Genomic DNA, 24,730 nt, shown 5'->3' on the forward strand with positions numbered 1-24,730 from the left:
AATTCCGGGAAATGACGAGACAACGTCGCAGTCAGGTTTCACGGCAGGTGGAGGATCGTCAAACCATAAATAACTTTCTCATTTCTTCTTCCCGCCCTTCGGGTCCTTCGCCGCCGCCGCCGCCGCCGCCGCTTCCCTCGCCAGCCTCTCTTCCTCGTCCCTCTTGTCGCGCTCATCCCACGCCACCTTCATGTCGCTCAGTTCCTGGGTCACCTCGGCGAGCTCCTTCCTGAGGCGGCCGATCTCGGCGACCCGCAGCTCCTCCTCCTCGTCGAAACGCTTCTTACGCTTGGCAACGTCCAACTCCTTGGCAGCCTCCCACGCCGCGCGTTCCTCCCGCGCGGCCCTCGCCGACGACGTCTTCACCTCGTGTCGCGCGGCCGCGAGCCTCCTGCGCAGAACGGCGCGCGCGGCGCTCTTGCGATCCGTCTCGCATCCCGGGTCGTCCTCCTCCGTCGCCTCGCACGTCTTCAGCGTCGCGACGCACTCCTCCCCGCGCGCCGTCGACGACGGGACAACCTGGAACTCGTTCTTGGCGTCGGCGTTCGCACCCCGCGCGAGAAGCTCGGCGCACAGCACCTCGTGGCTCCCCGTGGCCGCCATGTGCAGCGGCGAGTTACGCAAGTCGCCCGACGCGTTCACGTCGGCACCCGCGTTCAGGAGGACGGACGCGACGTCCCAATCGCCGTGGTAGCACGCCCAGTGCAGCGCGCTGTCGCCGTTCGTCTTCTTGGCGTTGGGATCGGCGCCGCGGTCCAACAGGAGGGTCGTCGCGTCGACGCCGGCGCGCTCGGCGGCGGCGACGATGAGCGGCGTCGCGCCGGATTCCGGATGGGGAAGGTCGACGTCGATTCCCTCCGAGAGGATCGCGCGGTCGATCGCGGCGAGGTCCCCTCGCGCGGCCGCGTCGAAGATATCGACGGGCGTGGCATCCACGGGCTCCGGCTCGGGTTTCGGCGCGTCGTCGCCTTGGGTGGCTTCGGGCTCGTCTCCCTCGGCGACGCCTTCGGGCGCCTCCTCTGCCTCGGCATCTTCGGGCGCGGGTTCCGCATCGGCCTCGGCGTCGGGCGCGGGCTCCGCGTCCACGGGCTTCTCCTGCGTCTCATCTGCCGGGTTGGGATCCACTGCGGGTTGAGAACCGGGGATGATGTCAGCGCGGCTCTTGCTCGGGTCGTCGCGGAGGGGGCTTCGATGATGCCTAATTCGGGTCTCGACCGGGTTGGGCTCGGCATGAGGTAAGGTTGGGGAAAGCTCGTATCCACGGGGGTTCGCGCACGCACCGGCATCAGCGGTCGTCATGGTTCCGACTCGATGTCTGGTCCCCGGGTTCGGCTGAGCGCAGGTCGGTGTGGTCCGGACCCGGGCTCCCGTTCAAAAAGTTTCTCGGCCCGTCATCAGGGCGAAGATTTCTTTCTCCACGTCACAACGCGTGGCACCGGCTGCCGCGATGGTTCGGGTGGTTCGGCGCGTCCTCGCGGCGGTGTTCGCGCTGGTACTGACTCTCGCGTCCACCGCCGAGGCCAAGAAAGAGGTTCCCCAGGTGTTGTGCGAGTCGTGCAGAGCGACGCTGACGGAGTTGCGTACCATGGTGGACAAGACCGCCAAGAAGCAGGGCAGGGAGAACGCGGTGACGGACGCGATGGAGGCGATATGCGAGGACATGTACAACTTTCGCACGTACGCGTATCCTCCGCCTCAGATGCAAAAGGGGTGCCGGACCATCATGGACAGGCACGAGGAGGAGATCGAGACGGCGTTGTGGAGGGGCGACGAGAACCTGGTGGAGTTCATCTGCGGGCGGCCAAAGGGCGCGTGCCACGGGGTGGACATGTCGGAAGAGGCCGTGAACAGCAAGCCGATGGAGATCGTCAAGGACTTCGAAGACGACGAGTTGTGACGATAGTCTAGCGTTTGTTTTCCTCCGGTTTCAGTTATTAACCAGCTCTACAGCACTCTAAACGGTATTCACATCCTCCGTACTCTGCCTCTTCATCTTCATTTTTCTTCTCCCAACACAAAGCACTCCCAAGTTATGAATTTAACCGAAGATGTTGTTGTGGCCGGGGTCGGCGAGGTGGGTGAAGAGGTTGTCGACGGGACCGGTGCCGGTGGAGATGGCCTGCGCGAAGCAACCCACGATGGCAACCATGGCGAGGCGGCCGTTAGCGATCTCCTTGCGCTTGAGCTCCTCAGCCTTCTTGGGGTCCTTGGCGTATCCCATGGGGTCGAAGAGGCCCTTGGGGTAGCCGACGTCGGTGTTGGTGTCGCCCTTGTTGGCACCGGTGAGGGGATCCTCGTTCATGGTGCCGGGGGCCTTCATGTCCTGCCAGCGGCGGACCTCGGCCCAGTTCATCATGGCCATCTGCACGAAGAACAGGGGACCGGCGCCGAGCCAGTAGCCGTCCCACTTGCCGGCATCGATCCAGTTGGGGAGGTCGGCCATGCCGATCTTGGTGAGGAGCTCGGGGCCGACCATGCCGGCGAGGCCGAGCATCGCCCAGCGGCAGTGCATGAGCTCAGCCTGGACGAACCACTTGAGGTTCTCGGGGTCCGCGCCGAGGTTGAGGGGATCGAAACCGTAGTCGCAGGGGAGGGTGCCGTCGAGGTGAGCGGGCGCGGGGGAGCCGGGAAGCCAGGTGGGGCGGGCCGCGGCGACCGCACCGACGCGCACGGAGGCGCGGGCCTTGGAGGCAACGCCGCGGGGGCGGACGGTGCGGGACTTCTGGGTGAGCCTGCAGTTTTCGTGGGTGAGGGTGCGGGGAGGGGAAGGTGAGCGAGACGTTCGGCGGTCGAGGGGCTTCGGAATGAGCCGCGAACGACGCGTGTTCGGACGGATCGAGCATGATACGCGCTGGGTTGCATCGTGAGACGACTTATCGTCGATTATTGCCCGATCGCTCGAGGGATCAGCGCAGGGCCAGGCCCTGCCGATTACCCCTCCAGCGCGTGTTACCCAAAAACCGATGACAAAGACGTCAACGGACGCGCGCGAAAGGCGCGCCGAGAGATTATCGCGCGGATCACGTACCCGGCGGCGAGCTGCTGAGCAACGATGGACGCCATCTTGACCTTTATAGAGGTTGTAAGGTGGTTTGAAGTGTGCGGGAATGGCGTCCAAGGGCCGCCGGCGGCAGCTTTTATTCAAGCCAAAACAACAGCCCGTATCTTGCAAATCGATTTCATTGGACGTTTTCGGCGTTGGCCAATCAGAATCGAGGATTCGACCCGGGTAACGCGGCTAACTTTAACTCAAGAATGGTGGTTTTCCCGAGGCGATACGATGAAGCTCCGGCCCGGCAGCTGCCGTCGTCGATGGGTCCGACGATGATGACTCACCGCCTGGCACGTTTTTCGCGCACCGCTTTTCGACGCGCTTTTTCCCAGCCAAACAGCAGAACGTCGCGCGCCATGGCGTCCGCCACGCTCCGTCTCGGGGTCATCGCGTCCGCGCGACGGACCGTGAACCTCACATCGAGACTCGATCGCGGTTCGTCTCTCGCGACGCCCGCGTTCCAGGCTGTTCACTCGCGTAAATCCGTGAGGGCGTTCGCCTCGGAGAACTGCTGAGATACACCTTCCATGCAGAACGTGCCCGGTAGGTGGTCGCAACCCCGAGATCCTCCCGTCTACGCTCGAAGTCGTCAATCAATCAAACAGACACTGAGTCGTCCTCATCCCCACGCCTCACCTTCCTTTTTCGACCAGTCGTCATCGCCGACGAGGCGGTTCTGCGTGCGTTGAAAAACCCAACCTTCATCGACGTCCGTGGTCCGGGAGAGGTTGAGGCCAAGCCGGGTCCTGTGGGCGCCCTGAACGTGACTTGGGACACGTCCACGTGCACGTTCTTCGACCCGTCTCTCCTCCCCGCCGATAAGACTAACCCCGTGGTTGTCTTCTGAGGCGTGGGAGGAAGAGCTTCCAAGGCGAAGGTCTTCCTCGAAGAATCAGGATACGGCGAAGTGTATAATGGCGGCGGCTTCGACCGAGTCCGGCAGATTTTTGGACTATAACTGAGGCCGTTTCGTGCCACCTCGCTCGACGATGTGATGGACGCCCACGAAATCCTTCGGAAGTGGACGCGCCCTGATGTTGCTGTCGCGCAAAGGTGACGCGGTGTAAAAAATTAACATTCGGCGATATCTCCCCTCTGTTGCTTACAAAGCGTGCTCTCAGCGCGCGCCATCGTCTCATGAATAATCGATTCCCCGCATGCCCCCGTGCCTTGTTGCAGTCTTTCTCGACACGGTCGACGCTAATCTCAGTCGCCGTCGTCGTGAAGCTGCTTGGTGATGATGGAGGCCCACTCGCCCTGGGAATACGCCAGTTTCACCTCCGACTCCGACAGGGACCTCAGCCTGCTACCCGCCTTGTCCAGCTTCGGCCTGCCCGTCATGCACACCCCGAACGGGCTCGCCATGTGCGCATCCTCCATGACCGAGCTAGGCGGCACCCCCACCGGGATCATGCCGTGCTGGAGGAAGAATCCGTGGAACGACTGAAGGATGGCCTCGTGGCCGCCGTAGCCGCGCCCCACGCCCCCCACGGACGTGAATGCCGAACCAACCTTGCCCTTGAGCAGGCATCCGTTCGTCTGAAACTCCGTGAGGGAGTCGAAGAAGTAGCTAACCTCCGCACACATGCGGCCCTGCCTGCCGGGCCCGCCGATGATCACGCAGTCGCTCTGCATGATGACCTCCGGCGTTGCAACGGGCGCGTCCAGGACACCCTCGTCGAACGTACCGGGCGCATCGCCCAGAACGGGATCTCTGATGCGGTACACGGTCACCTCCGCGCCTTCGACCTGCGTTGCGGGGAGTGTGTGGGAGGTCCAGCGTTCAAGGGTGTTGTTTTTTCGGTCCGGCGGGAATAGGTGGTACCCTCGGCGACCTCGATCGGGGCTTCCGGCGGGCGGGTTGGGAACGCACCTGACGCACGCCCTCGGCGATCACGTTCGCGAGGGTCACGAGACGCCCGCGGCGACTGTAGTAGATCACGGCAACCTACGGACGGGGTGGGATGCGGGGTCGTGAGCCGGGTTCTCGGCTGAGTGTGGTTACAGTGCGGGAAGTCGAACGCTGGCCCTCGTGTCGAAGATCTTGCCGAGGAGGCGCGCGCAGACAGCGAAATGAACGCACCTTGAAGCCCATCTTGCTATTCGCGGTGATCCAAAGAGCGCGGCACTCCGCAACCGCCCGAGCGTCACGCGGCGCTGGTCCGGAGTGCCGGGCGCGACCCGCCTTGGAATTGGATGATTCCGCTGGCCTGGCTGCCGGAAATCGACACACGGACGTCGTCGCGCGAGAGGAACGAAAAGTGACAACGCCCCAGGGTCGGTGGCTCAGACCGCACCGGCGCCGTATCGAGGCCAGGAAGCGTCGGCGGAGAGCGGAGTGCGACGCAACCGGGAGGAGGAAGCACCCGGCGACGCGATGGCGATTCACGCGCATTCGGGCTCGCAAGCCGACGGAGACGGCGACGGCTTCGGAATTGACGACGGGAGAATCGGGCGAGACCACCGCTCGTGCTTCGTGGTGGACCAGGTGGTGAGCTCCGCGTCGGTGACGCACGCGGTTTGGGGCAGGTTTCGTCGACCCGATGTTAACGATGTGGTGCTCGGCAAGACTGACCAGCTCCAGCTCCTGGTCCTGGCACCCGCGGGCGACGGAACCGAGCGCATGCGACTCGCGCACCAGCAGCCCCTGCACGGCACCCTCGTGGACCTTCGGGTCATCCCGTGCGCCACCGCGAACGGCGGGGGTTCCGCGGGCGCGGACCTGCTCGGAATCCTCTCCGACTCTGGCAAGCTGTCCATCGTCGGGTTCGACCGACGTACCCGCAGGTTCGCGCCAATCAGGCAGCTCCACCTGGCGCCGCCCGGGCTCCCGATTGCGCCACACGTCGACGACGCGCTCGCCACCGCGACGGATCCGTTCTTCTCGTCACTGGCGGTGGACCCCGGGGCGAGGTGCGTCGCGGTGAGGTGCGACACGCACGTCAGCGTGTTCTTCACCTCCTACGCCGGCGACGTGGACGACGGGTCCGCGTCCGCGTCGTCCATCGCCGTCGACTCTGAGAACGCGAGCCGGAGTAACAACCGCGGGATTGCGACAAACCCGGTCAAACCGATCGAGTTTGACGCGTCGGGTACGCCGCTCCGACCGAAGGGGTGCATCGTGCTGGACGCCGCGTTCGCTCGGACCACGGGCGGCGAGCAGAAACCGTGCCTGGTGCTGCTCCTCATGGACGAGGACCCGGATGATCCCGACCATCCGACCATCCTCAGGGACCGCGAGTTGAGGGTGCCGCACGTCGACGTGTTTCGCAACCTGCGCAGGCGGAGCCTCCGGGAAGCGCCGACGACTTCGGAATGGGAGAAGAAGTGCGAGGGCATCGGGATCGAGGCGCATCCGAGGGGTCTGTACGACACGGCCACCGCGCCCACGTACAGGATCAGGCTGCTGGACGCGATCGTTCCCAGGGGTCTTCGCGCCAGGCTGGTGGAGCCGCCCCCGGGGTACGAGGGCGCGCCTTTCGTCGGCGTCTGGGGATTTGGCGCGATGATATCCATCGGCGTATCCGACCTCAGCGGAGCCGATGGGACGATGCCGAGGGTCACGCACCGCGCGCACGACACGGCGGAGGAGGAGGAGGAGGATTCCGGCCTCGGACCCGAGTTCAGGCGGTGGGTGTGGAACCGGGCGTGGGTCACCGCGGACCCCCGCGAGACCGGTCCGTCGGAACAAACGTATGGACCCGCGACGTCAAAGACGTCAAACGCGGCCGTCAAACAGGGTCGTTGGGTGTGGAGGGGAATGGTCGCCACCGGATCGCCGACGGATAAGCACGCCATCTTGCGCGTGAAGCTCGCGATCGACGCTGCCGGTTCATCCGTCGACGAGACGCGCGGCGTATCCGTCCGGCTGATGGGCGTGACAGCGCCCGCCGCGGCGCTGTCACTCGGCCCATGCGCCGGTAGGACCGAGCACGTGGCCGTGTTCGGTCGTAACGGAGCCGTGGATGTGGTCTCCGTGCCCGCGAATTCCGAGCCGGCGGTGGTCTCGAAGGTGTCGCGGCACGCGCCAGACGCGACTGCGCTCCTGTGCAACCTGGACTACTTCGACAGGGTCCCGCCCAGGGGGGACATCACCGAGATCGTGTCCGCGACCGACGATGCGACGAACCCTTCGTACATCCTCGCCACGGGCGGTGCATTGACGCGTGTCGCGCTCGGTGTGGCCACATCCGTCGTCCCGGTATCGCCGCCCGGGTTTGAGAGCGTCACGTCGATGTGGGGGTTGCGATTTGGTTGCGAGTCGTTGCTCGTGCTCTCATTCTCCGAGCAGACCCGCGTGTTTGCCGTCACAAAGGACGGTTCGACCTTCGAAGAGTGTGCGAACGGTGCGGGCGTCGACACCGGGGAGACCACGGTGGCGTGTGGAGAGTTTGGCGACGACGTCTTCGCGCAGGTCACGGGCAGCTCGCGGGTGCACCTGTGCAACGCGTCTGACAAGATGAGGATGAGCACGTGGGACCCGGGCGTCGGCGCCGGCGGCGTCGGCGCAGCGACTGTCGCGTCGCACGGCCGCGTCGCGCTCGCACTTCCCCGGCGGGGATCCGTCGTGGTCCTCGCGTGCAGACGCGGTGGAGCGATCGAGGCTAGACGCACGAGGAGCTACGCGGCAGCTGCGGCGCAGAGCAACACTCGCGAGCTGGTCGCCCTCGCGGAGCTGAGCTATCGCCACGAGCCGTCGTGTCTGGTGGTCCCGTCGCCGCCCCTGGCTTCGATGATGCTGGACGCGATGCACGCGTCCGGGGGCCCGTACGGCGCGGTGTCTGTCTCGTCGAACGCGCTCGGGGCTACCCGGTGGAGCATGGTGCTCGCGGGAACGTACGGCGGCAGCCTGGACGTCGCCGTCGCGCGAGAGAGAGATGAGGGGTACGACTCGAGCAGGGGCGACGAGGTTCCGCCACTGCCCGGGACGGAGGGGACCGAGATTGCGTGCGAGACGACCCTGTTCCTGAGGGACGATTCGTTTACGTCGGTTGGGGTTCCGTCCTCGGTGCGCGTGGCGAGATGGGGCGACGACGGCGACGAGCGGCCGGTGGTGATGTTGGCCACCAGGAGCGGCGAGATACTCAGCGTCGAGCCGGCTCCGGTGACTCCCGACGCGTACTCCCCGCTCCCTCGCCCGCCCTCGCCGCCGCCGCCCCCTCCGCGCCGGCTCGTCCAGACCGACAACCAGACCTACGGCGACGAGGTGGAGGTGGTCGCCATCGGCGCAGACGCGCCGCCGCACGGCGACGCGCCAAACCCCTTGGAGTTGGCGCTGTCCGAACCGAAACCGACCGCGGACGCGGACGCTCGACCACGCGCCTACGGCGAGGAACCGGACATTCCGCCGGGGACGTCGTCGCATCCGAGGGTTGAGCGTAACCCCGCACTCTCTTCAAACAGGATGACGGACGCGACGACCCGCGACATTGGGCCCCTTCGCGTCACCTCGCGCAGGAAACTTTGCGAATCCCCGTTGACGCTGGTTCCGCTGAGCGACGATCCCGAGGGTCCCGTCATCGTCCTCGGGCACGGCGATTCGTGGCTCGCGCGTCGCTCCCCCGGGTGTCAGCGAATGAGCGTGGTTCGGCTCGACGCGCCCCCGGGGATCGCGACGGCGACAAAGTTCTCGCCGCCGACGAGCGACCCGTCGCGGAGATCGAGGGGCGAGTCGGCGCTGGCGGTCGTCGACGGAAGACTGGCGCTCGTGTCTCCCGACCTGGAGCAGAGCGACGCCGCCTCCCGTTGCGACGCGGATGCCAGACTGGGCGAGGGCGGTGGCGCGTCCGACGTCAAGTTTTTGTGCCGGGACATCGCCACGGGTCGCGCGGTGACGGTGACGCCGTGCCGGGTTCCCCACGAGGACGACGAGAACGATCCGGTCAAATCGGACGACGAGAATGCGCACACGGTCTGGGAGATCAGGGCGTGGCCGCCGTCGTCGCGCCCGCCCGAGGAGGCGGAGGATGACGACACGGCCGTGTCCACGTCGTCGGACTACGTCCTCGACGCTCGACCTGCCCCGCGTTTCCGCGTGACCGCCCTGGCGTCGTGCCACCCACCCAAGGGCGTGATTGGCGGTATCATCGCGGTCGGAACGAGCCAGCTTCCCGTGACGTACAAGCGCAGGCAACACGGCCCGCCGGAACCCGAAGGTCGGTTGTTCATCTTCCGGCTCGTGGACGCGGTGGACCCCAAAGGTGGACCACAAATGAACCCGTGCGGACCTTGCCTCGCGCAGGCGGCGTGCATCGCGCTCCCGTCTCCCGCGACGTGCGTCGCCACCGCGGGTCCCGGCGTTCTGTTCGCCGGTGCCGGAAACAGGGTGTACTGCATCAGGATCGGTCCGAGGGACGACGACGACGACGTACCGGCCAGGATCCCGGTCGACGTACGAGAGCTGGGTCCGGGAGATCCCAGGTTCGACGCCGCGTACCTGTCCCAGTCTCTGAGCGTCACCCTCGTGGCGCAGACGACCGCACGTCGACGCGTCACCGCCCTCGCCGTGGGTCCACCGCTCCTATCCCGTTCCAACCGTCACGTCGGCGGCGTCGGTCGAGCCCGGGGACATTACCCGATGCTCGGCGGTGAAGCCGACGTGTCCGAGGAGGAGGGGTACGTGCCCGTGGCAATCGCGGGCGCGAGGGAGAGCGTCGCGTTGAGCGTTTTGAAGACTGTTGACACCGACGCGGCGTCGAGGTTGGCGTACCCCGAGTTCACCCCGATGGCGACGGACGCCACCGTTCGCACGGTGCGGGCCATGGCGATGCGTCGGCGAGGGGAAGTCGCGGGGGTGGACGCGTCGGGGAGAATTTTCGTGCTTCAAAACAGAAACGCGCCACAAGCTAAGAAAAGGTCCCCAGACGAGCCGGAGGATGACAACAACGGGAGGAGGAAACACGGGCCGTGTTCCCCCGAGACGAACTTCACGATCGCGGCGAGTTTCACCCTCCGCTCCTCCCCGACGGCGATGCTGTTGCTGCCGAACAAGTCGCCGAATCCGTACCCGGAACCGCCCCTCGCGCCCGAGGCTCGCGCTCGCTTCGACAAGCTCGCCGCCGCCGTCACCACGGGGCGTTCCTTCGTGGTCGGCACGGCTGAAGGCGGCGTGTGCCTGGTGGCTCAGGTCACGGAGCGCGACTGGGCGGTGTTGCGCGAGGTTCAGTCCCTCGCCCGGCGTCACCCGCTTTTAACGCCGGTGCTCGGGGCGTCGCACGAAAACGCTCGCGGGGCGTGGCCGCCGCGGGTCGGCTTCGGTCCCCCGGGTCCACCCGCGCCGCTGTGGCCGTCCGTGGCCGAGGCAGCTGGCGGTGGGGTGGCGCGAGCGGGGTCGTCGTCGGTTCCCGCGCCCGAGGTGATCGACGGGTCCCTGCTGCGGGAGGTGCTCGAGTTACCGGAGCTGGCGCAGAGGGAGTTGTTGGGCTCGGGCGCGTCGCCCCTGCCCGTGGAGACGGTTTTGGGGTTGATCCAGCGGGTGCTCGAGACGTGACGGCTGTGTCTTGTACTTTTATCGTGTATTTCATGTCGTGGATTCGTGCCTCCCGTCGCACGTCTCGCTCTCGCTTTTATCCTTCGCCGCCGATCCGTGCGTGCGTCGTGTTTGCCACCGAGTCGCCCGTCGTGTCTCCTCTGAGGCGTCTCAGGTCACCGCTCAGGCGCAGGCCTGGTGCTCCTTCTCGTATTCAGCGACCGCCTGTTGGCAGTGGTGGAGGTGGCTCACGGGCTCCCAGGTGGTCTGCTCGTCGCCGTGACCCTGCCAGAGCACCTTGTACTGGACGGCGCCGTCGTCGAAGACTCGCTTGCCGACTATGGCGCTCACGGGGTACTCCTTCGTGATTTTGACCTGGTTCGCGGCTTCGCGGGTCTTCCAGCCCGCGTTCTTGTCGTGGATCCAGTCCTTGCACTCGGTGATGCCGCGGCGGGACATGGCGTTCTTGGCGCCCTGTTCGGTGCACTTGAAGTGCCTGATGATCTCCTTCAGGGTGTGGCTCTTGGCGGTGGATTCCACGAGCCACGTGTAGTCGTGGTGAACCTGTCGGTATTTCGAAGCGGGGTTGCCGAGTCTGAGTCGTGGCTTCTCTTTCCCGGACGACGGCGCGCGCTCGCGGGGGCGAGCGGGGACCAAGGGCGTCGGCGATCGACGCGAATCCGACGAGCGAAGATTCGATCGTCGACGGGGCCGTGCGCGCCCGAAACTCGTCGCGCGTCGTTGCGCTAGCGCGCTCTCGGGGGTTCCGCGAAAGGTGAAGGGAACCTTCGAAGGGTTTGGAAAGGCGGCGCGGGGTCACGGCGCTCACCTCGTGGGGCATGTGGGACTTCTCAACGTGGCTCTCGTGCTGGGCCATGGCGTCGTGCGGGTGGTGCGGTGTGGGGGCTCGGGGGTCGGGTGGATTTACGGGTTCAGAGTATTGCCGGTGCCGCGCGCTCAGTAAGTGGTCGGCCGAGTCGTAGAGGAAGCGTGTCATGGGAATTGACCACGAAACCAACACGCATCCCCGTTCATCCCAAGAATAAGGAGCTGAGCAGAATTGCCGTGCAGTGCTGTCCAAGGATGTGACAAAGGAACCGAACCGAGGTGGGTTGGTGTCGACAAAACTCCGCGACGACGCGGTCTACTATGATAATGCGCGTGCTAATGATACAGAACGTCCGAGTCCGTTCGCGCTACCAGAACCAGGACGATTTGGTGTCTGCGCTCTGCGCCCTGTCCCTCTCGGCCAGCTCCTCCTCCGTCGGGACCTTATCGCCGAACCGTTTCCTCCATCGCGCGCCGGCTTCCTGCGGTTGGACACCGGGTGGTTCCATCGACGTGAGTAAGCGACGACACGCACGGGGGACATGTGGGGGACGTCACGGGGTGGGTCGTGCGCGCATCTACGCGCATCTACGCGCATCTACGGGTCGGTACTCGATCTCACCTTCGGGTCCATCAGGTTCCAGTACGGCTTGGCGCGTTCCTCCTTCGCGTCGGCGATGACCGGCGCCTTTGAGCTGAGCCCCTGGCCCGACCGCTTGCGGCTGTCCATGCACGCCCAGATGGCGTCCCATCGACCCTCGCACGAATCGAGCTCGCCGTAGCGGTAGTATCGGGTCATCTGAAACGTCGGCGCTGCGCGTGAAGGAGTGGAAGTGGGGGCATAGGGTTTAGTCAGGCGCGGTTCGGGATCGGGGCGCGCAGATATTTTCAGTCGTCGAAGGGGGCGCGAGGGACGGGACGCACAGTAGCACTGCCAAGCGTTATTGAAGGCGTCGCCGCACGTCTGCGCCTCGGGCTCGTCGGGCGATACCGACGACATCGTCCTTCGCTAGAACCCGACTGTTCTCTCCTCGCCAGCCCTGCGCCGCCTCGAGTGTGAACGGGGGGCGATTGGGAGCCAACTTTGTCTCCGAGGTGCCCTTCCTCCTTTTCGACCTTGGCCCAACAGGCGAGCGAGACGCTGGGCAGACCGAGATCTCCACGCACCTGATTGGCTGGGGTCCACGACCCGAGAAGTGACCTCAAACCCGAAGGGTGCGTCTCGACACAGTTCGGTACTACCATGGCGTCGACCGCGAGCTTCAAGCCGTGCCCGTGCTGCGCGGGCACCGGCATCAGGCCCTCCGCCCGCGCTCCCGCGAGGATCGTCGCGTCCGCGGCGCCCAAGGACGGTGAGCGACGCCCACCGCGCGTCGACGTGTTTTATCTTCGCAATCCGGACCCGTCGCGGCCACCGTCGGCGCTCTCCCCGGACGAACCGCTGACCTCGCCGCCCCGTGCCCTACCCATCGCAGCTTCTGGGGTTGAGACTAAGCGCGTGGACCTCATCCGCGGCGACGATCGCGACGCCGTCGGCGCGTCCGCCAGCCGCAGCCCCGATGCGTCGTCGCCCGCGGTGGGCCGACGCGCGGGCCTCATCTCCCTCGCGGCCGCGACGCTCTCGTTCGCGGGCGCGCAGGTGGGTCAGGACGCGAACGCGCTGGACGACACCGACTGCTTGGAGTGCGGCGGTGCGGGCATCGTGGTGTGCGACATGTGCGGAGGCACCGGCAAGTGGAAGGCGCTCAACCGCAAGAGGGCGCAGGACACGTACGAGTTCACCGAGTGCCCCCAGTGCTTCGGCAGAGGCGTGCGCGTGTGCGGCGTGTGCTTCGGCACGGGCGAGAGGAACGTGCGCGGCTTACTGCGACGCCCGGAGGCGACGGAGATCGTCAAGGCGATGCAGCGCGGCGAGCTCCGCCCGGGTGACGCGCAGAGGATGATCAAGGAGGCGAGAGAGGCGAAGCGAGCCGCCGCATCTGGAGCCGGAGACGCATTCGCCGACGTCGCGCCGGCGGTCGCGGAGGCTGTCGAGACCGCGGTGGACGCCGCCGTCGACGCCGCGTAGTCGATTCGTTCGTCTGATGGGTTTCCCGGGCGTCGTCTGACGTCGGAGCTTACTCGCGGTGGTTTCGTCTGGTATTACACGCGACCCCGCCGAGGGTCTGTCTCGTCTTTGTTTTTCACTCGCAGCCGCTGTAAGTGATGTGATCGTAATATCGCGTCGTCGTCCGTGTCGTCGCGTCCGCGCTCCGTCCGTCCACGGTATCATTCCAGGTAGTCGAAGTTGTTGAAGTTGACGCCGTGTTCCTTGAAGAATTTCGCAGCCTGCTCCCTGTCCCCGCACTTCTTCTCGACCCAGGACTTGAGCAGGAACGTGTTGTCGGTCCACCTGTTGACAGCCTCGTGGCAGTTCTCCTTACCGCCCCGTATCGTCTCCAGCACCGCCGCGTCACCACTCGCGAACGACTCGAGCTCCTTCTTGAGCCTGTCGTTCTCCTCCGTCGCCGACTGCAGCATCACCTCCGCCATCTGCCTCTCCTCCGTCTGCGGGAACTCCGCCGCCGCCTTCTCCAGCCTCTCGTCCAGCTGTGCGCACTCTGCCTCGAGCGCGGCGATTTGCGCGTCCATGGACCCCACCTCGTGCCGCAGCTTGGCGCTCGCCTCACCCGGGAACGACCAGTACCAGTTGCTCGTGCCGATCTTGTCCACGTGCACCAGCGAGTCGTCGATGAGCGACTGCACCACGTCCTTCACCGCCTGGAACACGACCCCCCTCTTCGCCGCCGCCTTCTCCACGTCCTTCAGCAGCCACGGCTTGGCGGACTCGTGGAACAGGTGCAGCACCGTCTTGCGTTTGTCCTGCACGGATGGAAGGCGGATGCGAGGTCAGCCGGGATGTGAGAGCCGCGACGCGGGGTTTCGGACCGCGTCGAATCTGGGCACCCCCCCGGCTTTTCGAAGCGAAGGAGGGGCAAGGATGAGCGCGACGGGAGACGCGGAGTCGGGGCGCGCACCTCCGCGGACATGCCCCTGGGCGGCATCTCGGCTTACGTATTACGCGTTTGTTGAGCGCGCGCGGCGAAAGTGATACGACGGCGGAGCCCGGCGCGCGTGCGCTTGTGATGGGCCGGTGTTGCTCGTTTGAAAAGCGTCTCGTTTTTCGTTCGTCTCTGTCGCCTTCGTTTCGAAATCGCCTTGCCCTCGCCACTGCTGACTGCGAGGAGAGACGTGTTCGCCATTCCTTTTTCCCGCTGGGGGAGTCAGCGAGAATTCGTGCAGCCGCTTTTTGAGAGATCCCAAATTGTGGGTTTATTTCTCGGTTCAGCGCCATCCCCCGCATGAAAAAAGTCTTCCCGAACGAGACGGAGATTGTTGCCCCGCCAACTGGACCAATCGCAGCTCGCCTCGCTGGCCGTGATGCACCCCCGACACTCGTTTTTCAAGCTTCGGTGACGTGCTCAACAAACTCGACAACTCCAAGCGTCGTATAGTTCAAAGTCCGGCGGGATCTGGACAGGTGACGCCACTTACTCGCTCGATACCGCGACCGCGCACGCCCAGCGTCAGCGCACGTCGCCTCGACGCGAAGCTTCACGCGCTCTTTCGACGAACCCCGGGCGCACGCGGTCACGCGACGCGACGCGGGATCGGCCGGGCGGAGACGCAAATTCTTGCGCGGAAAAATACTCGTGCGTAGGGAGAGTTCCCACGTAGACACCCCTCGACGTTCGGGTTTGCGCGCGGCGTTTCATCGCCCAAAGCGCGCCCGAGGCGGTCCGTCCCTACCCTTCAAATCCCGCCGCACCACTGTCGCGGGCGATCGGCTCGAGATCGGACGCGCGTGAGTCAAGGAAAGGCGCCATGACCGCGGAGGTTGCCGGGTCCTCTCCAGCCCCGACGCAGGAGGCGCAGACCGGAGCGGCGACCGCCAACGACTTCTCCGCGCAGCAATGGGCCGCCGCCGCCGCCATGCAGCAGTACTACGGGGTGAAGCAACCCTCGGCACCCGCGGCTAACAACGCCGCCCAGTACTACGCCCAGATGGCGCAGCACCCCAACCTCTACGCGCAGATGTGGGCGACGCCGGTGCGTACCCCCGCCCCGCTCCGACCCCTTTGACTGTTTTTTCACCCCGCCCGCGCCTCCCGTCCTCGTCCTTTCCCTTCCCCGCGTCGTCCACCGACTGACGATCCGCGATCCCTGCACCCCCCCTAAACCCAACAGCCGATGGCCGGCGCGCCTTTCCCCGGCGCCGCCAACGGGTTCGGCTACCCGAATCCCGCGATGGCGTACCCGGGGGCGAATTCTCGAGCCGCGCCGTTCCCGGGGGCGTTTCCGGGAGCGGAGAAGGACAAGCCCGGTTCCGACACCGGCGGTTCCCTTCCCACGTCCCACGGCGGCAGCGCGGAGAACCTCGCGAACGTCTACGGCGCCGGACTCGGAGTGAGGCCCGCCGGAACCCCCGCGGCTGCGGATGAGCGCGAACTGAAGCGCCAGCGAAGGAAGCAGTCCAACAGGGAGAGCGCCCGCAGGAGCCGCCTGAGGAAGCAGGCTGAGTGCGAGGAGCTGGGGTCGAGGGTCGGTTCGTTGACCGAGGAGAACGAGAAGCTCAAGACGGAGGTGAAGCGTCTCACGGAGCAGTGCCAGGCGCTCAGCCAGGACAACACCGCGCTCCGCGAATGCGTCGTGGCGGCTGGGGGCAAGATCGAGACGGAGGCGCCCGCGCTCCCGTCGGGGCCAACCGAGGAGGAGAAGAAGATGGCGGCGGCGGCGGGAGCCAAGGCGGCGGCAGAGGCCATGGAGGCGGCGAAGAAGGCGGCCGCGCTCGCGGCTGGGGACAGCGATGAGGATACCAAGTCCCCCGAGCAGGGGGTCAAGGAGGAAGGGGACGACGACCCGTCCAAATAACCAAACCGCCGACGGGTACCCACGCTCAGGCCGCGGCCCATCACCGCAGCCCATCACGCACCACACTCCCACGCGCTCGACGCATCGATGATTGAGAAGGCGACAACGCGAGACGATGTACCCTCGACGGCGCTCAGGTCCGGACTCTGACGACGCCGTGTCTCGCCGCTCGCTCTTTCGGTCCTATTTTTTGGAATTCAGTTTCCTCCCCGCGGGTCGAAGCCTGAGCAGCTAGAGCTGAGAGAGAAGAAGACGACGCTATAACATACGCACGCATAGTAAACGCCGTTTGCTACCTTAGATATTCATTTTCAAGTATAACACGTACACCAGATGTGTTAAACATCAACTTCGTTCTGCGCCGGGGAAGGTTGTCTGCTTGCTGTGACCGAGGCCCCCAGCTGCTCGCAGCCATCCCAATCCGAGACTGTCCTGGGTGAACCTTTATGAGATCTCGAAAGGTCGCGACCAAATCGGAACGCGCCCTATCGCCGTAGCGCGCCGGGTGGTCCACGGGTTGTTCGAACGACCCCGGAGATACGCACGCATTATCGAGAGCGTTTCCCGATCGAAACCCCGACTCCGGCGAGACCCGCGCTCGTCGTAGACCCGACCCAGGATGTCGCCAGGATTGTCCGAGGATGAGCAGGTTGCCACGCTCGCGTCCATCGCCGGGCTCGAGGACCTCGAACACGCCAGGCGAATGCTGAGGCAGCACGGCGGCAATCTGGAAGCCGCGGTGAATACCGCCATGGGCTTCACCGCGCCCCCCGATCCGTCCAACGCGGTCGGACACGCGGACCCGCGCGACGGAGGTAGATCCGCCCCGGGCTCCCGTCCTCGTCAGCGCGTACGACCGCTCAGGCCCAATCCCCTCGTGCAGCTCCTCAACATCCCCGTCGACATCGTGCGCGCCACCTTCGGGATCGTGTTCAAGGTCATCGGCGGCGTGCTCGTCGGGCTGGTGGGCCGAAACAACGCCAGGCGAATCGCGCACGCGGCGACGGGCGGAGACACGGACGATCCCGTCGAGTCCGCAATCAAGTTTAAGCGAATGATGACGCGCGAGTTCGGCGCCAATCTGCCCAACTTTCTGGAATGTTCCCACGCCTCCGCGCTGCGCGCCGCGACCGACGAGCTCAAGCTGCTCTTCGTCTACCTCCACGCCCCGGAGCACCCGGGGTCCCGCGCGTTCTGCCGCGACGTCCTCACGCACCCGGACGTGGTCGCCGTGGTGAACTCGCCGTCGTTCACCGCGTGGGGCGGCGACGTTCGAGAGACGGACGCGCACCTGCTGGCGTCGAGGCTCCACCCGTCTACGTTCCCGTACGTCGCCCTCATGACGTCCACGCCCGGGGAAAGAGGCGGCACCCTCGTGCTCGCCGTCGAGGGTGCGGTCGAGCCGAGCGACTTGGCGCGTTTGCTCGCCGAGAGCGCCGAGGAAAGAGGCGTGGAACTCGCGGGTGTTCGCGCGGAGAGGGACGCGCGTCAAACGGAGCGACGCATCAGGGACGAGCAGGACGCGGCGTACCGCGCGGCGCTCGAGGCGGACGCGCGGAGGGAGCGCGAGGCGGCGGAACGGAGGGCCGCGGAGGAGGAGGAGGAGGCGCGTAAGGAGGCGTTGGAGCGGGCGGCTCAAGAGGAAGCCGCCGCCGTCGCCGCCGAGGAGGAGGCGCGCCTTCGATCCGTGGAGAAGCGACGGGAGGAAAAGTCGGCGGTGCTGGCCGATGAGCCGCCCGAGGGTGCGCAGGGAGTCTGCAAGGTTTTGGTCAGGTTCCCCGACGGGTCGAGGCAGCAGAGGCGCTTCCTCGGCGACGACGTCGTGGAGGATCTGTACACCTGGGTGGATACCCTGGAGGAACACACGGGTTTGCACTACTCGCTGGTGTCCAACTTCCCGAGGAAGGTGTTCTCCAGGACGGACGACGGGGGCGTGACTCTGAACGACGGAGACCTGTGCCCGCAGGCGACGCTCATGTACCGCCTGGACGACTGACGGAGCGAGAAGCGACGCAGATTTCATCCAACGTTTCCTAAAGCTTATCGTGCAGCTCGAAGACGGCCTCGACCTCGACCGCCCACCCGCGGGGCAGGCTCCCCACGCCCACCGCCGACCTCGACCCTTTCCCCCGTTCGCCGAACACCTCGATCATCATCTCGCTGAACCCGTTCATGACCTCCGGCTGCTCCGTGTAATCCGGCGTGCAGTTCACGAACCCCTTGGCGTTCACCAGCCTCTTGATGTGGTTCAGGGACCCGAGCTGCGCCCTGAGCACAGCCATCATAGTCAGCGCGCACGCCCTCGCAGCCGCCTTTCCGTCCGCGGTGCCGATGATGCCCTTCTCTTTGTCTTCGGCGGAGCCGATCTTCGCGACGTGAGACGTAGCCTCGGGCGCGAGGGGTCCGATTCCCGAGACGTACACCATGTTGCCGACCACGACGACGGGGGAGTAGGTGCCGGCAGGCGCGGGAGCCTCAGGGAGCTCCTCCGGCGGCTGAAGCACCACCAGGAGCCTCTTCTCGGGCAACCCGTCGCTGTGCATCGGCGGCACCTGCTGCAGAGCGCGCAGGGGGAGCAGGTCGGGTCGTTCCTCCTTGGGTGGTCCAGCCTGTCCGGGCGGGACGATCTTGTCGCCCAGCTCCTTCATCTTGGCGCTCAGCTCGGGCATCTTCTCATCGATCTTGTTCTTGATGGTGGCGAACATCGTCGCCGGTGTGACAAAAGTATGAGCTCTTCGCGGGTGTGTGTTGGGACCGGTCGTCGTCGTGCCCGGCCTGCAGGTTGAGTGGCGCAGAACCAAAACAAACATCGGGGAAAGGTGGAAAAAAGACGGGGGCGAGATTGCGTACAAGTACAAACCACACCGCGGGAGCCATGGCCGCTACCGCGACCTGCTCGACCCGAGTATCAACCGTCCTGGCGGCGACTGCGCGCCGCCTGGATCAGTATCGACGCGGCCCGTCCGTCGTATCCGCCGTGTCCCGACCGGACCGCCACGATTCGACCGTCGACGCGTCGAGATGGAGCAGACGTGGCGCCCTTTTCTCGATGGTTGGCACCGCAGCGTGGGCGCGATCCCCCCGGCCCGCGCTAGCCGAGCCGTCCGCCGAGGGCGTGGGTAAGCCCCTCAGGCCCTTGAAAGAGTATCGCACCGCCCTCGATGGCGCCGTCTCGGAGCTCGACGCCGTCTGCGCCGAGCTGAGGGCAGCGGCGGGATCGACCTCATCGGTGGACGAGTTCGACGTTCCAGCCTACGCCGCTCCCCTGGATGCGGTCACCAGGGCGTCCATCGCGCATCGCCTGCACGTGGACGAGCTCGGCGCTTTTTGGGTCACGTCGCGGGGCACGGACAGGTACATGGCCGGGGAACGATCCCCGTTCGCGCGAGACAGAGAGGATCTCTGGAAGCTCCTCCCCGAGAAGTCCGGTCCGCTCGGCAAGCTGCTCCAGCCGGACTTTGACAACCCCGACGACCCGCTCTGTCTGATTTACTCGTGCGTCAACGACCCGCGCGCGCCGCCGTCCATCGACGTGCTCTACTCCCTCAAGCTGCTGGACGAGGGTTTGAACACCGAGGGCGTCACCGCGGTTGGCTTGCTGTCCAACGCGGAGGACTGCGCGGATAAGGCGCGGCGGTACGTGAAACTGGTGGACGAGACGGCGGACGGGTCGCTTCGGGACGAGGGGTGGAGGAACCCGGCCAAGTCGAGCAGTTGGCACCGGGTCGGGATCTGATGGCGGAATATCGCATAGGCACTTGTAGACGACGCGAGAGTAGAGAGGAACGCCGCCAGTCCCGTCGCCAGAAACTATCTTTAGGAAAGTGGGCACACAGCAAAGCTGAGACTGTGCGACGCCTCGAATAAATTTGTTGACCGGCCCCGCGTCCACACCCGGGTGCGCGTCCGGCAGACCCGAGCGCGGCCACCACCACCGCCGCCCTCCCCCGCATGTGCGATTGAGCCCAGGTGACGCCGGAGAGAGTCGCGTGCGGCGCCATGATCCCCCGGAAGAAGCTACCCTCGGGTCCCTCCGCGCAGGCGGACAGGCGGCAGATCCTCGCCATGCTCGACGAGAGGGTGGACGCCGTGACGTTGGCGGAGCTCAGGAAGAACCCCCCGCCGCTGCACTACGACTCGGACGAGAACGGGAAAACGAGCGGTAGCGACAGGGACGATGTCCTGGCATCCATGGCCCGTCGACTGGTGCGCGTCCCTTCACATTTCGTCGTTCCCCCGAAACTACGTCGGGGCGCGCTCGCCCATGCCGACGGCTCGTTCCCCCACCCCCAAGACGCCGACCGCTGACCCCCGACTTTTTTCTCCTCTCAGGGCGCGTTGGAACGTGAGACGATCAGCCTGAGGAGCGCTTTGAAGCGCGCGGACGCGGAGCTCAGGGAGAGGAGCGACGAGTGCGAACGCCTGAGGGACGAGCTGAGGTCGAAGGGTGCCGCGAGATTCGACCACCTCCGGCGCGGGTCCAACCGGCACCGCGGCGCGTCCACGTCCACCTCGCCGTCCTCTGGGGACTCTGACGGGGACGAGTGCGCCGTTCGACGGGGCGGGGACTCGAACGCGCGCGTGGAGAAGCTGGAGCGCGAGAACAGGGAGCTCTCCCTCCGTCTGCAGGGAGCCGTGGATGACAACGCCGCGCTAAAGAAGTTCCTCGGGGACTACGGCATGACCTGGGTGGGAGACAAGGGGTGCCGAGTCGGGGTGCCGAAGCCTTCCGCGGAAAGAAAAGTCAGGTCCACGCGGCTGGAGCGACGAGTGGCGGCGGCTCGCGCCATGTCGAGCTCCCCGGATCCTCCCGAGGAACATCGCGTCCACGAGGTTGAGAGATCCATCATCGCAGAGGTTGAGAGATCCGTCGAAGCGCCCGCGCCCGCGGACCTGGAGCCGCGCCCCCGACCCGCGGCGAAGCCAAACAAACCCAAGCCAAACAGACCGCGGTTCGAGGTCAACATCGAGAAGTTGAAAAAGTCCATCAAGGAGCTCAACGGCGTGGCTGGCGACGGCAAGGGCGTCGTGGTGACCCAGCCCAACGGCGACCGCAAGGTTGTCATGCCGACGCCCAAGCAGCTGTACCTGTACGCCGACGGGTTCAGGGTGGACGACGGCCCATTTCGCGCCTTCGACGACGATAAGAACAGGAGCTTCGTGCGAGACCTTCAGGATGGGTACTTTCCGTACGAGATGGTTCACACCCATCCCGACGGTGTGCCGTTCAGGCTGGTTGACAAGCACGACGAGGATTGGGAGAGCGGCTTTGTCGCCTTCACCGGCGCGGCGCGGCTGCTCGACAGTCAGAGGTTTCGACCCCCCGCGCCCATCTCCTTCGCGAACGTTCAGACCGAGCAGCGCCCGGGGACGTGTTCGGAGGATGACGGCGACGAGGACTCGGCGGAGGAAAGAGTCGGGGAGGTGACCACGCTGAGGGTGAAGGCGATGAACGGCGGGAAAACGTACGTGGTCAGGCTCGGGTTCGACGACACGGTGGGCGACCTGAGGCGGAGGCTGGAGAAGGTCAGCGGCGAGGATGACGACGACGCGAACGTGGGTGACGAGTTCGAGATCATGGGAGGGTACCCGCCCAGGGCGTTCACGGAGGATGAGGTGACGCTGCGGGAGGCTGGTCTGGTACCCAACGCGGCGCTCCTGCTGAAGCCGGTGTCCAAACGATGAAGTTCTGGTGAGAGTTAGAACAAGTCCCGAATCGGGATCAAAACGCCACCTCGGCTAGCTAGAATGAAGGGAACCAACGGATGACCTCGTCGATTCGTTTGCGACACACCGGACAGTCCTTCACCTCGTTAGCGCACCTCCAGCACATGAGCGAGTGCCCGCACGGCTTCAGGACGCTCTGCACGGGCATGTCCAGGCAAATCTTGCACGTCGTTCCGCCCCCCGTTCCGCCCCTCCCATCGCTCCGAACGTCGCCGCCGTGGATCCGCTTCAGCGCGTCGATTATCCTGAGCCGCGGACCCTTGGGCAGCCCAACCTCCGCCATGTCCGCGTCCGTCATCAGCTTCAGGTCCTCCATCGTGAGAATCTCCGCGCGCGTGAACGAGCGAACGTGCGTGGACAGGCCAAGGTCCAACAAAAAGTCAATCAGATCCCTCTCGGGCTCGTGCGCCGGCGACGACGACGACGCGCCAACCCTCCCGCCCCCCGACCCGTCCGAGTTGCTTCTCCGCAGCTTGGACCCGGACCGGTCCCTCAGCCGCTGCAGCGCGTCGCTCGTCCTCGGGGAGAACCGCGCTTGATGCGCCTGGGCGCCTTGAACCCCGTCCTTTCGGCCGAGGCTGTGTTCGCGCCAAGAACCGCCGCTCGCGGACCGACTGAAGCCGCCCACCGAGCCGGGTGAGTCACGGCCGTCGAGAGGGATCCCTCCGTTTTCCGTCATCCCCCTCCTCGGCCCCCCGCACGCGCTGCACTCGGACTTGTTCCGCGGGTTCAGGAGGGTGCACGCGCGGCACGGCCAGTGGTCACTTTGGGGCGACGACGCGGGGGGAGGCGAGGAGGGTAGAACCGGGGCAAGCGTCGGTGACTTGGGGTTAGGCGTGTTCGGTCTCCGAAACGCGTTGTGTCCCCCTTGGTACCCGCCGCCGCCGTTGGTGTGTCGCGTACCGACGTCCTCGCCAGCGATGGACGCGCCGAGCCTATACTTGGGTCCGGAGGAGGATCGATCGTCGAAGCCGGTGGCGACGTTACCCTCGGCGTCAATCTGCCATCTGCCCAGCGACTGCATCAGCTTCTTAAGGTCTCCCTCCGTCATGCTCCTCACCACCTTCCCCGCGTCCTCGCTGTTGACGTGCATGAGCCTGTAGAGCATCTCCGCGGGTTGGAATATCTGCGGGAACCTGGCCACCAACAGCTGAAACTCCGAGAATCCCATCCGCTTCGACCCCATGTTCCGAGTCATCCGATCCAACTCTTCCCTCAGCTCCGCCGGGTTACCCTTGACCTGCGGATCGTAAGGTCGCGGCCTCGCGCGCATCGGCATCTTGATCCTGTAGTGCGGCGGGAGGGTGCTGTACTGTTTCGTGTCCGTCTCCAGCGTGGCCTTCGCCGCGGCCATCAACTCGTGCTTGTCGAGGGAGCCGTCGCCGTCCAAGTCGAACAGCCTGTACGCAAACTGCACCCGCCGGTCGAAACTGTCCACCTGGAACTTGGACAATCCGTAGACGAACTCCCTGAAGCCGATGGTGCCGCCGTTGTCCAGGTCGAAGATGCGCACCAGCCTGTGCGTGTACACGTCCGCTTTCAGGCCGAATATGGACACGAACCCGTCGTGGCTCAGCTGCCCCTCATCGTCGGGGCTGCCCTCCAGGAAGAACTCGTGCAGGCGGATGAGCGCCTCGGTGGTCTGCCTGTCCGAGCCCTGGCGGCTGGAGAAGAACGTGAAGGAGTTGTTGCGTCGCAGTGCGGTGGAGAAGTCTTCGACGTTGTAGAACTTCTTGCTGTTCTTGATGTGGACCGGCGCGCAGCCCAGCATGTGGGAGGTGTGATTCCCCATTTTGGTGTCGGCTCACTCCGAAAAAAGTTGGGGCGGTTCTGATGTCGAACGGTACACGGCGCCCGGTGATGCGCGGGATCACGTACGAACCATCGCGCGGGTTTTGTCGGGTCGGATCTCGTGATACGGACGGAGAGGGTGGGGTATTCGAACCCGGCGCACGAGCCAGACGCGCCGCGAGGTGTGAGCGCTCCTTCACCAGACGTCAGATGTGTGATTTGCGGTACTCGAGCGTGACGAGCCTCCGAGAATCAACAACGCGACGAACCGAGAAAGGACGGGACCGGGGATCGATCACGTGAGGGTCGCTCACATAGCTAACGCGCGCACGACATCGGTAGATGTCCTTCGCTCGCATCGCAGCCTCCGCTCTCGCCATCCGCGTCAGCTCATCCGCGAACGCATCCGCTCGCCACACCTCGCTCCGCCGCGCCGCCCCCGCGTCGCGCATCACCAAACCCACCCCGAATCTCGCAACCCACCGATCGGTGAAGACGATGGCTGCCGCCGGCGACGAGAAGACTGCCGCGATCGAGGCGCACCTCAAGGGCATGGCCAACAGCGGCGAGCCCACCATCTTCGATAAGATCATCGCCAAGGAGATCCCGAGCGACGTCATCTACGAGGATAACCTGTGCCTGGCGTTCCGGGACATCGCGCCCCAGGCCAAAACGCACTTCTTGGTCATCCCGAAGATCCGCAGCGGCCTGACGCAGCTCAGCAAGGCGGAGGAGGGTCACAAGGAGCTCCTCGGCCACCTCTTGTACACCGCGCAGAAAGTCGCCAAGCAGGAGAAGCTGGACAAGGGGTTCAGGGTCGTCATCAACGACGGCGTGGAGGGATGCCAGAGCGTCTACCACCTGCACATCCACGTCGTGGGCGGCCAGCAGCTCTCGTGGCCGCCCGGGTGCTGAGGCGCTTCGTGATGAACGTACGTAGTCGACGACACATT

General features: G+C 65.6%; 16 protein-coding genes across 16 annotated transcripts; 9 read left to right on the forward strand and 7 right to left on the reverse strand.

The window, feature by feature from the left end:
- Positions 1–498: 498 nt before the first annotated feature.
- On the reverse strand, positions 499–723 carry MICPUN_74266 (predicted protein; the record flags this gene model as incomplete). Its single annotated transcript, XM_002505040.1, has 1 exon — positions 499–723. A coding segment is annotated over one exon (225 nt), but the record flags the coding sequence as incomplete, so codon positions are not given.
- Positions 724–1,447: 724 nt separating this feature from the next.
- MICPUN_62224 (predicted protein) lies at positions 1,448–1,897 on the forward strand (the record flags this gene model as incomplete). The annotated part of the gene is made up of 1 exon (XM_002504727.1): positions 1,448–1,897. One exon carries the CDS (start codon positions 1,448–1,450, stop codon positions 1,895–1,897), a length of 450 nt encoding a protein of 149 aa, XP_002504773.1.
- Positions 1,898–1,906: 9 nt separating this feature from the next.
- Positions 1,907–3,100, reverse strand: LHCA4 (chlorophyll a/b-binding protein, psi-associated, chloroplast precursor). The gene is made up of 2 exons (XM_002505041.1): positions 3,029–3,100; positions 1,907–2,732 (listed from the first exon to the last, which is right to left on the reverse strand). Exons 1-2 carry the CDS (start codon positions 3,061–3,063, stop codon positions 2,039–2,041), a joined length of 729 nt encoding a protein of 242 aa, XP_002505087.1. The 5' UTR covers positions 3,064–3,100; the 3' UTR covers positions 1,907–2,038.
- A 308-nt stretch (positions 3,101–3,408) lies between these two features.
- MICPUN_62226 (predicted protein) lies at positions 3,409–3,899 on the forward strand (the record flags this gene model as incomplete). Its single annotated transcript, XM_002504728.1, has 2 exons — positions 3,409–3,537; positions 3,639–3,899. The coding sequence occupies 2 exons, from the start codon at positions 3,409–3,411 to the stop codon at positions 3,897–3,899; spliced, it is 390 nt and encodes a 129-aa protein (XP_002504774.1).
- A 232-nt stretch (positions 3,900–4,131) lies between these two features.
- MICPUN_62227 (predicted protein) lies at positions 4,132–5,208 on the reverse strand. The gene is made up of 3 exons (XM_002505042.1): positions 5,136–5,208; positions 4,926–5,000; positions 4,132–4,801 (listed from the first exon to the last, which is right to left on the reverse strand). The coding sequence occupies exons 1-3, from the start codon at positions 5,145–5,147 to the stop codon at positions 4,259–4,261; spliced, it is 630 nt and encodes a 209-aa protein (XP_002505088.1). The 5' UTR covers positions 5,148–5,208; the 3' UTR covers positions 4,132–4,258.
- A 221-nt stretch (positions 5,209–5,429) lies between these two features.
- MICPUN_102899 (predicted protein) lies at positions 5,430–10,541 on the forward strand (the record flags this gene model as incomplete). The annotated part of the gene is made up of 2 exons (XM_002504729.1): positions 5,430–6,952; positions 8,456–10,541. The coding sequence occupies 2 exons, from the start codon at positions 5,430–5,432 to the stop codon at positions 10,539–10,541; spliced, it is 3,609 nt and encodes a 1,202-aa protein (XP_002504775.1).
- A 162-nt stretch (positions 10,542–10,703) lies between these two features.
- On the reverse strand, positions 10,704–11,397 carry MICPUN_62229 (predicted protein; the record flags this gene model as incomplete). Its single annotated transcript, XM_002505043.1, has 2 exons — positions 10,704–11,157; positions 11,354–11,397. 2 exons carry the CDS (start codon positions 11,395–11,397, stop codon positions 10,704–10,706), a joined length of 498 nt encoding a protein of 165 aa, XP_002505089.1.
- A 319-nt stretch (positions 11,398–11,716) lies between these two features.
- Positions 11,717–12,348, reverse strand: MICPUN_62230 (predicted protein; the record flags this gene model as incomplete). The annotated part of the gene is made up of 3 exons (XM_002505044.1): positions 11,717–11,830; positions 11,971–12,161; positions 12,273–12,348. The coding sequence occupies 3 exons, from the start codon at positions 12,346–12,348 to the stop codon at positions 11,717–11,719; spliced, it is 381 nt and encodes a 126-aa protein (XP_002505090.1).
- A 243-nt stretch (positions 12,349–12,591) lies between these two features.
- MICPUN_102900 (predicted protein) lies at positions 12,592–13,416 on the forward strand (the record flags this gene model as incomplete). The annotated part of the gene is made up of 2 exons (XM_002504730.1): positions 12,592–12,700; positions 12,824–13,416. 2 exons carry the CDS (start codon positions 12,592–12,594, stop codon positions 13,414–13,416), a joined length of 702 nt encoding a protein of 233 aa, XP_002504776.1.
- Positions 13,417–13,616: 200 nt separating this feature from the next.
- On the reverse strand, positions 13,617–14,392 carry MND1 (Mnd1 meiotic DNA recombination/cross-over promotion; the record flags this gene model as incomplete). The annotated part of the gene is made up of 2 exons (XM_002505045.1): positions 13,617–14,210; positions 14,366–14,392. The coding sequence occupies 2 exons, from the start codon at positions 14,390–14,392 to the stop codon at positions 13,617–13,619; spliced, it is 621 nt and encodes a 206-aa protein (XP_002505091.1).
- Positions 14,393–15,785: 1,393 nt separating this feature from the next.
- MICPUN_74241 (predicted protein) lies at positions 15,786–16,031 on the forward strand (the record flags this gene model as incomplete). Its single annotated transcript, XM_002504731.1, has 1 exon — positions 15,786–16,031. A coding segment is annotated over one exon (246 nt), but the record flags the coding sequence as incomplete, so codon positions are not given.
- An 847-nt stretch (positions 16,032–16,878) lies between these two features.
- On the forward strand, positions 16,879–18,255 carry MICPUN_106204 (predicted protein; the record flags this gene model as incomplete). The annotated part of the gene is made up of 1 exon (XM_002504732.1): positions 16,879–18,255. One exon carries the CDS (start codon positions 16,879–16,881, stop codon positions 18,253–18,255), a length of 1,377 nt encoding a protein of 458 aa, XP_002504778.1.
- Positions 18,256–19,134: 879 nt separating this feature from the next.
- MICPUN_102904 (predicted protein) lies at positions 19,135–19,995 on the forward strand (the record flags this gene model as incomplete). The annotated part of the gene is made up of 1 exon (XM_002504733.1): positions 19,135–19,995. The coding sequence occupies one exon, from the start codon at positions 19,135–19,137 to the stop codon at positions 19,993–19,995; it is 861 nt and encodes a 286-aa protein (XP_002504779.1).
- Positions 19,996–20,258: 263 nt separating this feature from the next.
- MICPUN_62237 (predicted protein) lies at positions 20,259–21,944 on the forward strand (the record flags this gene model as incomplete). The annotated part of the gene is made up of 2 exons (XM_002504734.1): positions 20,259–20,465; positions 20,592–21,944. The coding sequence occupies 2 exons, from the start codon at positions 20,259–20,261 to the stop codon at positions 21,942–21,944; spliced, it is 1,560 nt and encodes a 519-aa protein (XP_002504780.1).
- A 1,381-nt stretch (positions 21,945–23,325) lies between these two features.
- On the reverse strand, positions 23,326–23,610 carry MICPUN_73771 (predicted protein; the record flags this gene model as incomplete). Its single annotated transcript, XM_002505046.1, has 1 exon — positions 23,326–23,610. A coding segment is annotated over one exon (285 nt), but the record flags the coding sequence as incomplete, so codon positions are not given.
- Positions 23,611–24,329: 719 nt separating this feature from the next.
- Positions 24,330–24,692, forward strand: MICPUN_86669 (predicted protein; the record flags this gene model as incomplete). The annotated part of the gene is made up of 1 exon (XM_002504735.1): positions 24,330–24,692. One exon carries the CDS (start codon positions 24,330–24,332, stop codon positions 24,690–24,692), a length of 363 nt encoding a protein of 120 aa, XP_002504781.1.
- Between the last annotated feature and the right edge of the window lie 38 nt (positions 24,693–24,730).

This window comes from Micromonas commoda, chromosome 11 (genome assembly GCF_000090985.2).
Source record: "Micromonas commoda chromosome 11, complete sequence".
In the NCBI taxonomy this organism is placed as follows: Eukaryota; Viridiplantae; Chlorophyta; class Mamiellophyceae; order Mamiellales; family Mamiellaceae; genus Micromonas; species Micromonas commoda.